Below are 15979 nucleotides of genomic sequence, written 5' to 3'. Positions count from 1 at the left end.
CTCGTTCCTACCCTGTGCTTTACCTAATTTCCCTGAACCCTGGGCTTTTCCTCCAGTGTGGGAGATGTTAAATGCCTGGATGCTGGTGTGTGGAGTGGACCTTCCTGCAGACTCCCTACCAACGTCCACTTTCATTCCTTGCTTCACACTCCATTTTGAATCCAGGGAGGACTGGGACATGGGCTGTATGCTGAGAGGTGTCCCCATTTAGCTTGCATTCGTGGCTTCTTACACCCTCTCATCAGCTTTCCATCTTCTAAATGTCTTCAGTTTTCTTGGTTGCTAATGGTTCTCTTATTCTCTCTGATGTGGATTCATACCTTCTGCATCCCTTTATTAGGGCCTGGGGAGGCAGAGGAGATACTGTTTGCAGCTAGTTTTCCATCTTTAAGGGAACTTCTCTGACTTGTTTATAAGATGAAGGATTTGAACCAGTGCACATGGGCAGAAAGGAGAAATGTGATACTCTATATAGGAGAAGTTTGGGCTTTAAAGTATCTTTATTTATCTGGGAAGCACACTTTGGGCATTAAAGATGGGTAGACACCACTGCTGGCAATCTACTTGTGGCGATCATCTTCTCCCAAGCTCCACATCTTAGCCTTGTACAGAGTGATGTCATTGTAGACCTTGAAGTGATTCAGCCTGTGGTCATCACGTTCTGGGTTGATCTAAACAGAATGGAAGTGTCAGAAAGCAGCCTGTGGGGAAGGGGGAAGACCTGGGTTCAAGCCAATGGTCCTGGACCTGAACCAGGCGCCACTCCGCTGATGCATGTCTGGTGGTTCTTTTCCTTGCTAAGCCCAGTTTGCAAAACTAAGATGACTACATTGACATCAAAGGAGTTGCAGGGCTGAATGAGAAGATCCTGTGCAAAGTTGCTGCCCTTCCCTTTCCACTGCCTAAGTTGGAGGCCTGTGGACTCTTTCCCCCACTGGACCGTGAGCTCCAGGAGGGCAGGCGCTGTGTCTGCTTAGTCACTGTTTATTCCTGCACCTGGAACAGTATGCAGCACACACTAGGGACTCAGTACATATTTGTGAATGAGTGTGTTGTAGTTACACAGAGAGCTGAGTAAGCATGAGAACTCTGACATGTAAATCTTTTTCCTTTTTTTTTTTTAATCCACACCTGAGGATATTTTTTCCATTGCTTTACAGAGAGTGGAAGGGAGAGAGGGGGGAGAGAGAGAAGCATCGATGTGAGAGAGACACATCGATTGGTTGCCTCCTGCACGTGCCCCAACCAGGCTAGGGGTTGAGCCTGCAACCAAGGTACGTGCCCTTGGCCAAAACTGAACCTGGGACCCTTTAGTCCGCAGGCCTATGCTCTAATCACTGAGTCAAACCAGCCAGGGCTGACCTGTAAATCTTGTAGAAGTTCCACTGTGCAATTAACCTAAAGGACACACTGTTAGCACATGTTACTAGGAGACCAGAGGCTGAGTGGTATTCATTGAGTGTGCTTCCCCGGTGTCCTGTTACTGGGGTTGGGGGTTCTCTGCTTGTGCAGGCTGAGGTCCTGCCAGGGGCCGGGAACCCTAAGTGAAGTTAGGATTGACCAAACCTTTTCTGCCCTCTAGCGCATCACTCTGAAACTCCAGCATAATTAACTTTTATGTTTGCACAACTGGATGTAATGGTAGTGTGGTATAGTTTACTATGCCACCAACGCCGTCTAGTGGCAGCAGTGCCCCCAGTTTATAATGATGAACATGCTGAGCTTATTTACAACTCCATGGTGGATACCTGATGTGACATCCCAGCAGTTACCTGCAAGGCCTCAGGGGGTCGAGCAGGGCAGGCTGGCCAGGGCAGTCACACTAGTCCTTCCTGCCATGGCATGGTGAGCCTGCTGTGAGATGTGCTTGCCACATTTCCACATGCACAATTTGTACCTGTGGCAGTCAGGCTTTTAAGAAAATGAACAATGAGCTAAATTATTGTGCTTTGTGATACTTTTGGAAGTTGCCAAGTTATCTAACTTGGATGATTTTTAATTCATCTTCACCTTTCCTTCACAACCCTCTTCTTTTGTTCACTATAAGTGAATCCCTCCCCGCCTGCACCCCCCCTCCCCATTTCCCTTTGAACATCTGTCTCTTCCCCAGCTGTCTACCTGGCCTCTGCCTCTTGGACTCAGTTCCTCTGTGAAAGTGGTGGGGTTCCCGTTGGGACCCTTGCCCTGTCTCCCCTCTCCAAGGCGATGCCCTGGGTCTGAAGAGGAGCTGCTAAAAATGTGCAGCTATTAGCTCTCCTCACTGGAAGAGCTGACTTACTGAGACACTTACCCAATGTCCATGCAGTCACCCTGCAGCAGAGCCCTGTGCCCCAGACTGGAGTTGGAAAAATGGGGGAGAAGGCCAGGTCCCCATAGTAAAAATAAGAGAATGGTATGGGGAGTTGGTGGGAAGGGTGTACACTATGTAACTACTCAATGGACAAAGACAACCCAGCACAAGCCAAGGGGCCAGGGGAGGCACCTGCTGGCCCTTGGAAGGGCCATGTGCCCCCCTTTCTATTCTTCAGTGACAGTATAGTAGCCCACACTTATTGAGCATTTACTATGTGCTAGCCTAGCAAGTTTTATACATTTCTGGTTAATCCTCACAACAAACCTTCAAGCACCAATATTTTTATCCCCGCTTAACAGTAAATAAATGGAGATTCAGAGTTTCCATTCACACAGCTAGAAAGTGGTGGAGCTAGGATTTGAACTCAGGCTGTCTGGCTCCAGAGCCACCATATTATATTGAAACACTGAATTGAATGGAGCTGTAACAGCAGGAGGCACACGGTACTATAGAAGCACAGGGGGCAGTGCCCAACTCTGCCTGGTGGAGAGTGGGGGGGCAGAAGTCCCGTAATGGGACTTTATGAAAGAGGTGACTCCTGAGCTGTCCTGAAGGATGAGTAAGACTTCCCCAAGGAGCAGTGGTTAGGGGTCCAAGGCTGGGCTGCAGGAGCAGCACATGTGGAGGTACAGGGTGTGTAAGATTGCAGTGCCTTTGGGGCCATGAAGGAAGTTCTGATACAGCTGTGGAACAGGGTCTCCAACATCATATCACTCACAAAATATACAGATGCACTAAAAGCCTAGTGTTATAAAACAGAACATTTAGGGGAAAATGTAGAAGAAAAGTTAGCTGTTTTGTAACTCAGGATGTTGAAGGTTTTCCTAAGCAAGGCACAAAACCCAGAAACCATAATAGAAAACATTGGCACAATGCCTCCTTAAAAACTAAAACCTATGTGATGAAAGACATTAAGGCACAGTTGAAAGACATGGGTGGCAGAAAGTTCTTCAAGATGTCTATTTAGAAGTCTACATTTTTTCCTTAGTAACAGAAGCCCTTTTTCATTTAGGGTGATGATGTGCTAAAGGCTCCTTGTAGGTAGTGGGGGCCTTCCAATCAAATGAGGTGAGTACTGTTGCTATCATTCCCACTTTACAGGTAAGGGGACAGAACTTGGAGATGTTAAGTGGCGTGGCCAAGACCAGCCTACTAATTACTAGCAGAGCAAATTCAGGCAGTCTGTTATCAGTTAACTTTGTTCATTTAACACTTACATGGTACTTACTATGTGGCAGGCACTGTTCTTGCACCTTACAGATCCTACCTCATTTATTCCTCATAACCTTATGAGATATGTACTGTAATATCTCCAGTTTACACTGAGAAAACTGAGTCATAAAACAGCTTGGTCACTTATTCAACGTCACACAGCTAGGAAGTGGTAGCCAGAGTTCAGAATCAGGCATCAGGTCCATACTCTGCTATCTCAGCCCCCACCTGTTGCCTCTGTGCTTCCTAAGTCAAGTAGACACACTTACCAAGGGCCCTGAGAACCATCCAATTTCTTGGCTTTCAGTCTGTGTCTCTGGGTATTTCTTCCTGGGTCCTTGGGCAGCATGGTGAACGAGATTCAGAAACTTGTCTGGAGGATGGGGCATGAGTTATTAAGAGTCAGTCTTTGAAAACAACATGTGGTTCTGTGCCCTTTTTACTCTGGACACTTCCTTCCTTAGAGACAGAGTACCTGGGCTCAGAGGCTTGCTTAGGCCTCATGCCAAGGGTGTCCAAAGTCACACAGAGTGGCAGAACCAGGATTTAAACTAAGTATAATTTCAAGATGTGTGCTTGTAACAGCTAATGTTTGGTGAATGAATAAATGCAATGTTCAGGTCATTAGGAACATTTTTGTTGGCTTAAGAGTTAATAAATAAAATATGGCGGAATATGTCAGCCTCTTGTGAGCTTGGTTAGTTTGAGTCCAGTTTTCAGATGATCAAAGCAGAGGACTGTTACTTGCCCCAAGGTCAGACTACCCCGAGAGGACTGTGCAGCTGTCCGCCTCTCTTTGTTCTATCTCAGTGGTGTTCTCAAACCCCAGAACCTACCATCTGCAGGTTCCTCCAGGTTATCGTGCCAAGACATGGGCTTTCTGGTGATTGTGTGAACTAGAGAAAAAAATAGCATCACAAGTTTCCGTTAAAACGCCAATTCCTTGCCCTAAGACCCACCTTAGGCCATACAACCACTTAGTATTTTCTCAGTGTCTGTCACATGTCAGGTATTGTGCTGGACATGAGGGAATAAGGCCCTCGAGGACCTGACAGTCTAGAGTTTCACTGTCCAGCTCTGTGGCCAAAGTCACACTAGGCACATCTCAAGTGCTCAATAACACATGTGGCTAGTGGCTACCATTTTGGGCAGCACAGTTTCATCATGGCAGAATCTCTATTGGACAGCACTAGTGTTTAGTGATGCAGACACACCAGTCAGCCAAACGAGGTTAGACAGAGAGTGACCTATACCAGGTGGCCACATGATAATAGAGGTACAGAATCCACAGACATCCACTCAACCTGTAATTACTGGTGCACTGGCAGGACTTTAAACAGAAGGTCTCCATACTCCCTGAGCTTCCATTCTATTTGAGGTGACCAACAATATACAATCATATCATTTCAGGCAAATACAGGTGAGATGCACAACAGTAAAGCAGGTTCTGTGGATAGAGAGTTGATGGTGGGTGGGGGTGGGAGGTACATTAGAGCAGAGTCCTGCATAAAGTGAGTGGTTGTGCTGGGTGAGGATATGGAAAGAATCTAAGGTTGATCCTGGTGAGTTTGAGAAGTACCTAAAATGCCAGAGTAATTCAAGAGGAGTGACCTAGGTAGACAGTGGGAAGAAATGAGCAGAGGCGAGAAGGAACCACTGGTCTCCAAAGTGACTTTATGTCAAACTTCTAATAAAAAACCTCCGAGTTTGCATTCCTATGATTACCAGTATATTAACAAAGCATAATTTCTTTTTTTTCTACGTAAAAGTAAACATAAATACAAGTTCTAATATTTTCTCACTAGACCACAATGGATCATATTAATCATGATTTCAAGGGGCACAAGTTGGGAGAGCAGCACTTTTCCTAGAAAGCCTGAGGCTGCTGAGGGATTAAATTGCTGGAATGGACCAACTTAAACAAAATTGGACATAAAGTTGTTTTCCTGAAATTAGCAGTTAGGGACTCTAGTGGAAAACCAGGTTAAATTGTAAGAAAAGTGAAGGCATTAGATTTTTTGTGCGTGCACACAGACAAACCCATGCACGTACATGTGTGCGCACACACACACAGTGGGTAACTGTGAGGAGACGGCTATGCTACTTAGCTTGACTGTTGTAATCATTTCACTATGTATATCAAAAACATGATTTTTTTTTATGTTAAAAATGACATTACATTTTTGTCTGTAGAGGTGGGCTGCAGTGGACTAGAATTAATTTAGTTTAGAAGTTGGGGCAGAAGTTCAGGAAGAAGGAACAATGTTTATAAAGGGAAAGAGGTTGGGAATGACCAGATGTGTTAGGAAATCCATTTATTTAGATGGCAGGAAAGAAGGGAGCATGTGGCTGGTGCAGAGCAGGCACTAAAATATTTCTCCAAGGCAGAGTGTGTGGGTGGGGAGGGGAATGAGGGTTAAGTTGGTGGGCAGCAGGGCCAGATCTACAGGGGTCTGCACATCAGTTCAAATCTCGGCTCAGAAGCTGTGGGGCCACTGAGGATTTTACAGAGGGATGGCAGGATCAAACGCCTGCCAGCAGTGTAAACGTAGGAGGTGAGGGGGTGGGGCTTGGAAGAAAATAGTAGTTAAGAGTCCATGAGATCAATCCAGGCAGAAGTGAGGAGGGCTCTGTTGAGGCCTGGGGATGAGCATGGAGAGGGGCAGACTCAAGCACTATTTAGAGGGCAGAATTAAGCAAGGAGAGGTGGAGATGCCTCCACATGCATGACGGTGTGTTCCACTGAGGTAGGAACATGGGAAGAGGCTGGTGAGAGAAATGTTAACAACCAGGAGTGGGAGGACTTATATGTGTGGGGTGAGGGAGTGATTGAGGATGACTCCTAGGCTTCAAACTTGGGAGAGCAAATGGTTGTGGTGACTTTTGCTAAGAAAGGATATTCTGCAGTAGCAGCAGGTAGGGAGGGGAGCAGGATGTGCCTAACTTTGGAACTGGTGCGTTTGAGGCACCCCTGGGTTGACCAGGGGAAGTGGGAGCTGGCAGGTGTTTGGGCAAATGGGTCTGGGACTCCATTGGGGCCTCAATGGGGCGATGATGTTACAGGACGGATGAAACCACCCAAGGAATGTGCAAAGTCAGGAGCAGAGGGTACCGATATTTTGTTAGGGGGACACTATGGGCCCTGAGTCTACTACCCCTGAACTTTCCGAAGACAATTTAGAAGCCTAAACCCCCCCCAAACCTTTGCTCGCTAAAAGCAGACCAAAACTACAGACAAAAATACATAAAACCCTGCCAAATATAATTACTTCAAAAGCAAAATGATAAAAAGCCTTTTAACTCTTTTACAACAAAAACATCTCATCGCGACTATTTAAATATATCTACTATCTGACGTGACGCGCGGTGAGACACCCCCTACCCTCCTCCCCGGGTAAAAGTTCTAGTTCCCGAAGTCTAGGAATGGGGTGAGGTCCGAGAAGGCCTCCCGCCCCAACCCCGCCTCCCCCCGCCCCGCCCCCAGGCGGCGCCTCCTGCGCCCGCCCCCGCCCCCCGCGCCTCTGTCCCCTTCCTCCACCCACGGCGCCCCTCACCCTTGCGCAGGGGATTCACGTGGTACTTCGTGTAGAGTTTCTGGGTTCGTAGCTCTTTGAGGTACAATTCCCGCAAGATCTGGTTCTGATGCACCTCATCCGGGATCTCCTTTTCCTTCTGGCGTCCGGCCATGGCCTTGAGTCCGGCCCTGCTTCCTCTCTCAGCCTTCGCGACCCTCGCCCCGCCGCCGGCCACCCGCTGTGCTCTGCCCCGCAGTCCCTGGCTGTCTCCAAGGCAACAGCGTCCTGGGCTACTCTCCTCCCACCCGCCTCACTCGGGCCCGCCCACCGTCGCCTCCCAGAATCTTACCCAAGCTCCGCCCCCTTGGGGCGCTCGCCTGTACCTTCCGCCGCTTCTCTGGGCGTTGCCTGGTTACTAGGGCCGCCCCTGGGTACGGCCGGAAATGGATTCGCCACGCAGTGGCCGACGGGGCTGTAGTGGACTTACGATTGGACTTCACCCTGGTCAGTCATTTGCTACCAGAGATTTTGGACGGGATGCGAAAGCTCTCCCAGAGCAGGGAGCCCACGCCGGCCGCCTCCTGAGCCGCTGCGAGGGCCCCGGGTTCCCGCCGCCCCCCTCAGGCCTCGGCCGCACTATGGCGGCCGCGCGGCACCGCACCCTCGACTTCCTGCTCCGCGCCGAGGAGGACGGCGAGACCATTCTCCAGGGCCTCCGGCCAGTTTTCCAGGGGCAGGGGATGACGGAGGCGCTGCACGCCTGGCAGGACCACGGCTATTTAGCGACCTACATCAACAAAAACGGCAGCTTCGCCAACCTGAGAATTTACCCACATGGATTGGTGTCGCTGGACCTTCAGAGTTACGATGGCGATGCGCCAGCCAAAGAAGTTGACAGTCTTTTGAACAAAGTAGAAGAAAGAATGAAAGAACTGAGTCAGGACAGACCTGGGCGGGTGAAGCATTTGCCACCCATCGTTCGAGGAGGGGCCATCGACAGATACTGGCCGACTGCTGACGGCCGCCTGGTCGAGTACGACATAGATGAAGTGGTATATGATGAAGATTCACCTTACCAGAATATTAAGATTCTACACTCGAAGCAGTATGGAAATATCCTCATCCTGAGTGGGGATGTTAACCTGGCGGAGAGTGACTGGGCTTATACCCACGCCATCATGGGCGGTGGCAAGGAGGATTACACGGGCAAAGACGTGCTGATCCTGGGCGGCGGAGACGGGGGCATATTATGTGAAATAGTCAAACTGAAACCCAAGATGGCCACTATGGTAGAGATTGACCAAATGGTGATTGACGGATGTAAGAAATACATGCGAAAGACGTGTGGCGACGTCTTAGACAACCTTACCGGAGACTGCTACCAGGTTCTCGTGGAAGACTGTATTCCGGTACTGAAGAGGTACGTCAGAGAAGGCAGAAAGTTTGATTATGTGATTAATGATTTGACAGCTGTTCCAATCTCCACGTCTCCGGAAGAAGATTCCACATGGGAGTTTCTCAGGCTGATTCTTGACCTCTCAATGAAAGTAATGAAGCAGGATGGGAAATATTTTACACAGGGCAACGGTGTCAATCTGACGGAAGCCCTCTCACTCTATGAACAACAACTTGGGTGCCTCTATTGCCCTGTGGAATTCTCGAAGGAGATCGTCTGCGTCCCTTCATACTTGGAGTTGTGGGTGTTCTACACTGTTTGGAAGAAAGCTCAACCTTGAAGATCGGCATGCCGTTATCCTGTATGCTGCAAATAACCTTCCTGATCTTCATATGCTGCCATGACATCCAGTTGAGTCAGGCAATTGATGGTGAATTTCTTCAAGTTTTCTTTTTCTAATTATTACTTTTAATTTAAGAAAGGAAATGGAAAATGTATATTTTGATGAAGTAGGGTGCTATTTTTTATTTTTTTTTTGAAAGCCAGCTGAAGATAATGAGACAGCTGGGAGAAGGCTGCTAAATGCACACTGAACCCCTAGAATGTGATTTTGTTACTTTTTAAAAATGTGTGGGCTTTTCTTGTTTTTGTTTTGTTAGGCTTTGTATTTGAATGTTTGGAGGAATGAATATCATTGTTTTGTTCCAGAGAAAAGTCTCTATGGTGTTTCTTTCCCAAAAAGTTTACTTAGATATTAAAATTTGGTGCTTATAAGACAGAGTTAAAAAAGAATGAATTAGCAGTGCTTTGATTAAAATTACAAATGAGAAAAAAATATGAAAGAAATCTCTCAATCTCACAAAACAGCAAGGGTCTCATATCTGAGAAGACATTCTGACCCAGATCATCCATGTGATAGTATAGACCGAATACCTCTTTCCTAACTTAAGTAAGTGGGAGACTTTATAGTTTATTTTTTAAAATGTTAATTGTAGTAAAATATATATAAAAAATTACCATCTGAACCATTCTTAAGTACACAGTTCAGTGGTGTTAAGTGTATTCATATTGTGTGAGACACCAGCCTTCAGAACCTTTTCATACCCATTAAACAGCAATTCCCCATTTCCCTTACCCCCAGCTCCCGGCAACCATCATTTTACTTTGTCTTTTATGAATTTGACTCTAGATACCTTATATATATAGTTTATTTTAAAAGAACAAAAATAGACCTACCATAAAGAAAGGAGCCTCACCTGGTTTTAAAAGTAAGCACCTAAACACTGAATCCAGAGCCTGTGCTCCCTCCCTCCCTCCCTCCCTCCCTCCCTCTCTCTCTTCCTTCCTTCCCACACTCATACATTCATGACACATTATGTTCCAGGATGTATTTAGGTCTAAGTACACAGTGTTGAACATGTCAGTTGTGTGAACATGTCTGCAATTGCCTGAGCCCAGCAAGCGACTTCATGACTCCTTGCTCCAGCTCCTGCTCTTTGGCCTAGAAGGCTCTTTCCCACGTTGTCTCTCTGGGGAACACGTACTCAGTGTTTATGAGCTCACATGTAATCATCTTTCAAAACCTTTCTGGAATCTATAGCTCCTAGTCTTGTTTTTCTTTGTGCCATGCTCTACTCCAAATCTACAATTACTAGAATACTTTACTAAACTAATTTGTTTATATCTAAGTTACTTGAGAACAAGAACTATATCTGGTCCATCTCTATATTACTAGTACCTGGCACAATATGGACAGATATAGGTATTTGTTAAATGTTTGCTGGCTGACTGGATGTCTGGCCAGTTTGCACTGTGGTTTTCTTCTGTTTACATCATTACATAGACTCTTACGTTCAGAAACAGATACTGATTTCATCACATGCTGGTTGAGCTGGAGAAGTGCCTTTGTTACTTGTCATTGTGAGACATGCCTGGGTCCCTTTTCCTAGTGAGGCTCAAATATTCTCCTGAAATCTTCACTAACTTCCTAAGACTGAGGATAAAATGAACCATCATTCTGCTAAGGAGCCACACTATTAGCTTTGAGACAACTAGCAAGGCTATATGTCCCAGCCAAACTGACATATTTTTCAGCCTGGGCCCAGTGGTCTAGCCCTTCCTCCACACAGGGCTAGGGATAGGTGGAGGCTCAGAGGAAGAGGGGTTGGAATTGCTGTAGCTTCATCTTCTCTCCACCCCAGCTCCACATTTTTGTTTCCCTGATATGACGACCTGATATGAGCTCTAAACATATAACAGCCCAGCCCAGTGCAGGCCTTTCTAGTGCCTCTGGGGCTAGTTTCTGCTTATCTTAGTTCATTCCAGGCCATCACTGCTTCTAAATTCCAAGACTATGTATTGAGAAATACTGAAGAGCTGAAGAACATAATTGTCCTGACCCTCTATCTCATCCAGTGTCTGAGGTTGCAGATTTTTCTTGAAACTTCTGGGTTACCTTTCAATTAGGATCAGATGCTGACACCCAGATAACAGAGAAATCAACCAGAAAATAAAATACCATTCACATTAGCAACAAACTGAATTATCTAGGAATTAACCTAACAAGGAATGAGAAAAAATACAATTTCATAACATAAAAGATCTTGATAAATAAGGAAATAAACATTGCAACAGTTAGAACCACAAACTAGATGTACTACAGCACTATGGACAGAGCTTTAAAAACAATGTTGATTGAAAAAACTAGAAAAGGCTAAGGTTTAAAATATAATACTATTAAAACTACAAACAGCCTTGGCAGGGTAGCTCAGTTGGTTAGAGTGTCATCCCCATACACTAAAGTTGTGGGTTTGATCCCCAGTCAGGGCACATACAAGAATCAACTAAGGAATGCATAAATGAGTGGAACAACAAACTGATCTCTCTCTCTCTCTCTCTCGATCTCTCTCTCAAATCAGTAATTTAAAAAAAAACAAACTACAAATAGATCAATCTAGATTGTATAAGACCAATTCTACATGGTATAGAGTTAATGTCTGTTTGGGTAAGGAGATTGGGGAGACAAAATATAGGGTGACAAAATAAAACAAGACTTTTACTTCTAACCTCAGTAGAATAACTGGGACTGGGTTTCCCTCCTGCTGTAAACAACTAGACGAAATACATGAAGCAACTGTTGGATAACAACATTGGATAACAAGCTGTGCTGGGCTGTGATTTCTAGAGCGAAGGGAAATGAAATGATCTCTACAGTTGCCTTACAGTTCTGCCTGGAGACTCTGAAATAAGCAGGAGAGGGGAACCCAAGCTGAGCATTGTTGACAGCACATATGAGATTCAAGAACTGTGAGGCAGCTGAAAATCTGTGGAGCAGTAAACTGGGGAGGGGGAGAGGGAAAGGGAGGGGGAAGAGGAGAAGGGAAATGTATAGCTTTAAATACTGGTATAAGAAAAGAACCAAAGTACAATATTGGTGGACCAGGCTCCTACCATGGGAAGCTGGAAAAAAGGAGAGCAAATTTTAATAAAAAATAAGTAGAAGAAATAATAAAGATAAGAGTGGAAATCAATTACATGGAAAACAGGCAACCAATACGGAAAACCAAGAAAACCAAAAACAGGTTTTTAAAAAAAATACTGACAACATGGATAAGCTAGACTAAGGAAAAATAAAGAAAAGAAGACACAAAGGACCATTATAATGAATAAAAATGGGACATCACTATATACCATACAGACAGTAAGTGGACAATAAAGAAATATTACAAAGAGTTTTTTCAACAAATTTGACAATTTAGACAAAATGGGTAACTTCTGTAAAAATACAAATTTCCAGAACTGAAAGAAGTGGAAAATCTGCAATGGTTTATATCTATTTAAAAATTTAATTTTTAATGAAAAACTTCCCACAATATAAAATCTCCAGGCCCTGATGGCTTTTCTGGTTAATCTGTCAAACATATAATGAAGAAAACACCAATCCTACATGATTCTTTCAGAAAGCAAGTGGAGGGAACATTTCCCAACTCATTTTATGAGATCAGGATTAGCTTGATACTGAAACAGAAAAATTGTTACAAAATGCACAACTAAAATATTTCTCATGATCGTACATACAAAATTCCTTAGCTATGTATTAGAAAATGATATCCAGCAATGTATAAAAAGAATACTATATCATGATCCAATGAGGTTTGACAAACAGACGCCAGGTTGGTTTAATATTTGGAAATACCCAATCACCATATTAATACATAAAGGAGAAAGTCATATGACCCTCTCTACATTTGGCAGATGGGGAGGGAAGGGAAAAGGGGAGAACTGCTGGGATGTTTACAGGACATCTTTGCACCTACATCCTGACACTGCAACTTGTCAGAACTTACAGTCACAAGTCAGGGATTCCTAGGAAGCACTTGCACTTAAAAAACACAAAAGCAACAAACCCCACAAACTTTTTATTGTGAAATATGGCACATAGACAGAAAAGTGCTTTCCTTCAAACTGTAGCTCACATGGATTTACCACAAAGTATACATATTTAACCATCACATAAGCCCAGAAATAGAACATCGACTGCATTTCAGAAGCCTCTGTCATGCCCCTTACCAAACACTGCCTTCTCCTCAAATGTAAGGGCTATCCTGATTTCCAGCTCCATGGATTATACTTTAACTCTTTTACTTTCTATGAATGGAATCATACACTATACATGCTTTTGTGTTTGGCTTCTTTTCATCAACATGATGTTTGTGAAATTCACCTGTGCTGTTGCACAGAGCTGCGGTTTCATTTTGTCCCTTTCCTGACTAAACCACAACTTATTTATGCATGCTGCTACAGATGGCACTGGGTTGCTTCAGTAAGGGCTATTATAAATGCTGCATGAACATTTTTGTAGATGTCTCTTGGTGCACATGTACAAACATTTTGCTGGCTATATACTTAGGAGTGGAACTGCTAGATTATAAGGAATGCCTATGGTTGACTTTTAGTAAATGATACCAAGTGTTTTGCAAAATGATGGAGCTAATATACTCTACCACTAGGGTTCTTGTTGTTCCACATCCTTGCCAACACATGGCATTGTAGGGCTTTTGAATCACAGCCATCTGAGTGACAACTCATTCTGGTGTTTTTGTTAACATGTTTTTATTGATTTCAGAGAGAGGATGGGTGAGGGAGAGAGAGAAACATCAATGATGAGAGAGAGTCATTGATCGGCTGCCTCCTGCACGTCCCCTACTGGGGATCGAGCGCACAACCTGGGCATGTGCCCTGACAAGGAATCGAATCATGATCTCCTGGTTCACAAGTGGATGCTCAACCACTGAGCCAAGCAGGCTGGGCTCATTATGGTTTCAACTTGCCTTTTCCTATTGACTAGGAAAGGTTTTTTTGGCACATGTATTGCTTATTAAGTAGCTTCTTTTTGTGAAGTGCCTGTTTCAAATATTTTCTTATTTTTCTCTTGGATTGATAGTATTTTCTTTTTTTTCTTTTAAATATATCTTTATTGATTTCAGAGAGGAAGGGACAGGGAGAGAGAGATAGAAACATCAATGATGAGAGAGTCATTGATCGACTGCCTCCTGCACCCCCCCTCCCCACCGGGGATGGAGCCCGCAACCCGGGCATGTGCCCTGACTGGGAATAGAACCGAGATCTCCTGGATCCTAGGTCGATGCTCAACCGCTGAGCCATGCCAGCCAGCCAGTAAATAGTATGTTCTTTATCAATTTGCTGGAGCTCTTTGTATATTGATATAGGCCCTTTCAGTGTGCTGCAAATTTCTTTTCCCATTACCATTTTAGTCCCTGGACAGTGCATTTTGATAACTAAAATATACTTAATATTGTCTTTTTAACATTTAATTGTTCCCAAATGTCTCAGTCTTTCCCTATATGGTTAGTGCTTTGTAAATACCACTTAAGACATTTTTCCTAATTTGATATGTGAAGATTTTTTTTATAATACCTTCTAGATCAGTGCTGTTTAACCAGAAATATGAAGGAAGCCACATATGTAATTTAAAAATTTCTGATATCTAAATAAAAGAGCAAAAATAACAGAAAATTAACTTTCAAACTTTTTTCTTTAACCCAATATATCCAAATTCTTATTTCAACAATTCAATATAAAAATTATTGAGATTTTTAAAATGCTGAGTGTTTAAAATCCAGTGAAAAATTTACACTTAATAGCACATCTCAAGTACTCAGCAGTCAGACATGACCACAGCAATTCTAGAAGAGTTATTGTTTTTACCCTTTCACATTAAGATCTGTTTTACATGAGATTGACTTTTGAGAGTAGTGTGATCTAGAAGTCTAAGTGAATGTTTTTTTGTGGGAGTTTCCAATTGACCCAGAACCAATTTATCAAAAAGATAGTTGTACCCCCATTGTTTCACTGTTACTTTTGTCTTAAAGCAAATGTTCACATATGTGTGAGTCTGTTTCTGGACTCTTTTCTAGGCCATTTGCCTTTTATCTATGCTGGCACCATTACTACATTATGTTAATTCCTGTAATTTTTGTGATAAATTCTGATATTTGGTAGGGAAGTTATTCCTACTAGTTCTTAAAAGTGTCTTGGTTATTCTGAAACTTTCCCTTTCCATATAAATTATGATCAGCTTGTGAAGTTCCACACACTATATATTAGAAGTTTGATTGCAATTATATTGAATCTTTAAACCATTTTGAGGAGAGTACTTTAAAAAATACATATAGTGTTCTTCTGATGCTATCATCTGGGAGACCCTGAACATGTCCTTTCCTTAGAGACTCTGCTGCCTCGCATTCTGCAGCACAGGCAGCAAGCCAGAGCCGTGACGAGAACACACTGGAGGGCCCCCCCTTTATTGCAGTAGGCATTTTTTAAGGGCAGAAATTTTTAGAATTCCAAGGCTCAAGAATTAAGATGCCAAAAAAAAAAAAGGCATTTTAGAAGAACTGGACTAAAAAACCCCTTGGGTCCTTATGTATCAATAACAGGGACTTTTGTGCCCTGTGTGTGAGTTCTCGGGGGCCACCCATTCTTGCACTCAGTTTAACTCAGGGTAAATCAATTGGATTTACCCTTTTAGAGATCAGATTAGATGCTTTCCATTCTTCACTTTTCTTGCTGTTTTCTCTGTGGTCACAGACTCAGTTCCATGGAGAAGCCAATGACAAAGGCAGAGGCCTCCACAGGCAAGAGAGAAAGAAACAGACTCCCTGGAAACAGGAACCTGTTGAAGGTGTCTCTGGGGTCTGAGGAGGATTGATAGGACTCAGATGAAGGCAAAATACAAATGAGATTAAGGATCAGGTCACGGCTGAAAACGGGGGTGCTGTAAGTAACTGAGCTTACCTTGCAAGCTGAATGTTGGTAGGCCATCATCTGGAATGCCTTGTCTTCCAGGTCAGGCTACTGCAATTCACAGTCCTGGAAATTCTGAACTGCGCAAAAACTGTCCACTAATAGGGAAATTATCTCTCCAGGGTAATATTTATGAATTAGCAGGTCTGGATGGTGGGGACAGGCTGGAGTGTTGGT

At 44.0% G+C, this 15979-nt stretch overlaps 1 protein-coding gene and 1 pseudogene across 2 annotated transcripts; one reads left to right on the top strand and one right to left on the bottom strand.

The window, feature by feature from the left end:
- Positions 1-481: 481 nt before the first annotated feature.
- On the bottom strand, positions 482-7275 carry CFAP144 (cilia and flagella associated protein 144). 2 transcript variants are annotated; one of them, XM_016220160.2, is made up of 4 exons: positions 7120-7275; positions 4402-4461; positions 3835-3938; positions 482-671 (listed from the first exon to the last, which is right to left on the bottom strand). In XM_016220160.2, exons 1-4 carry the CDS (start codon positions 7250-7252, stop codon positions 561-563), a joined length of 408 nt encoding a protein of 135 aa, XP_016075646.1. In that variant the 5' UTR covers positions 7253-7275; the 3' UTR covers positions 482-560. The 2 variants fall into 2 exon arrangements, with proteins under 2 accessions (XP_016075646.1, XP_087676499.1); XM_087820373.1 differs by lacking the exon at positions 4402-4461.
- Positions 7276-7473: 198 nt separating this feature from the next.
- LOC107542712 (spermine synthase pseudogene) lies at positions 7474-9190 on the top strand (annotated as a pseudogene).
- Positions 9191-15979: the final 6789 nt, after the last annotated feature.

This window comes from Miniopterus natalensis, chromosome 9 (assembly GCF_054644295.1).
Source record: "Miniopterus natalensis isolate mMinNat1 chromosome 9, mMinNat1.hap1, whole genome shotgun sequence".
NCBI lineage: Eukaryota > Metazoa > Chordata > Mammalia > Chiroptera > Miniopteridae > Miniopterus > Miniopterus natalensis.
The sequence above is the reverse complement of the archived record's forward strand: the minus strand, read 5'-3'. Positions and strand labels throughout refer to the sequence as shown.

What these genes read in the sequence shown, in the direction of transcription:
- CFAP144 (XM_016220160.2), bottom strand. Translation starts at nt 7,252, where the DNA reads ATGGCCGGACGCCAGAAGGAAAAGGAGATCCCGGATGAGGTGCATCAG. An exon ending in CGTGAATCCCCTGCGCAAGG is followed by an intron (nt 4,462 to 7,119) that starts GTGAGGGGCGCC and finishes TTTTTTCTCTAG; the next exon opens with TTCACACAATCACCAGAAAG. An exon ending in CCTGGAGGAACCTGCAGATG is followed by an intron (nt 3,939 to 4,401) that starts GTAGGTTCTGGG and finishes CCCATCCTCCAG; the next exon opens with ACAAGTTTCTGAATCTCGTT.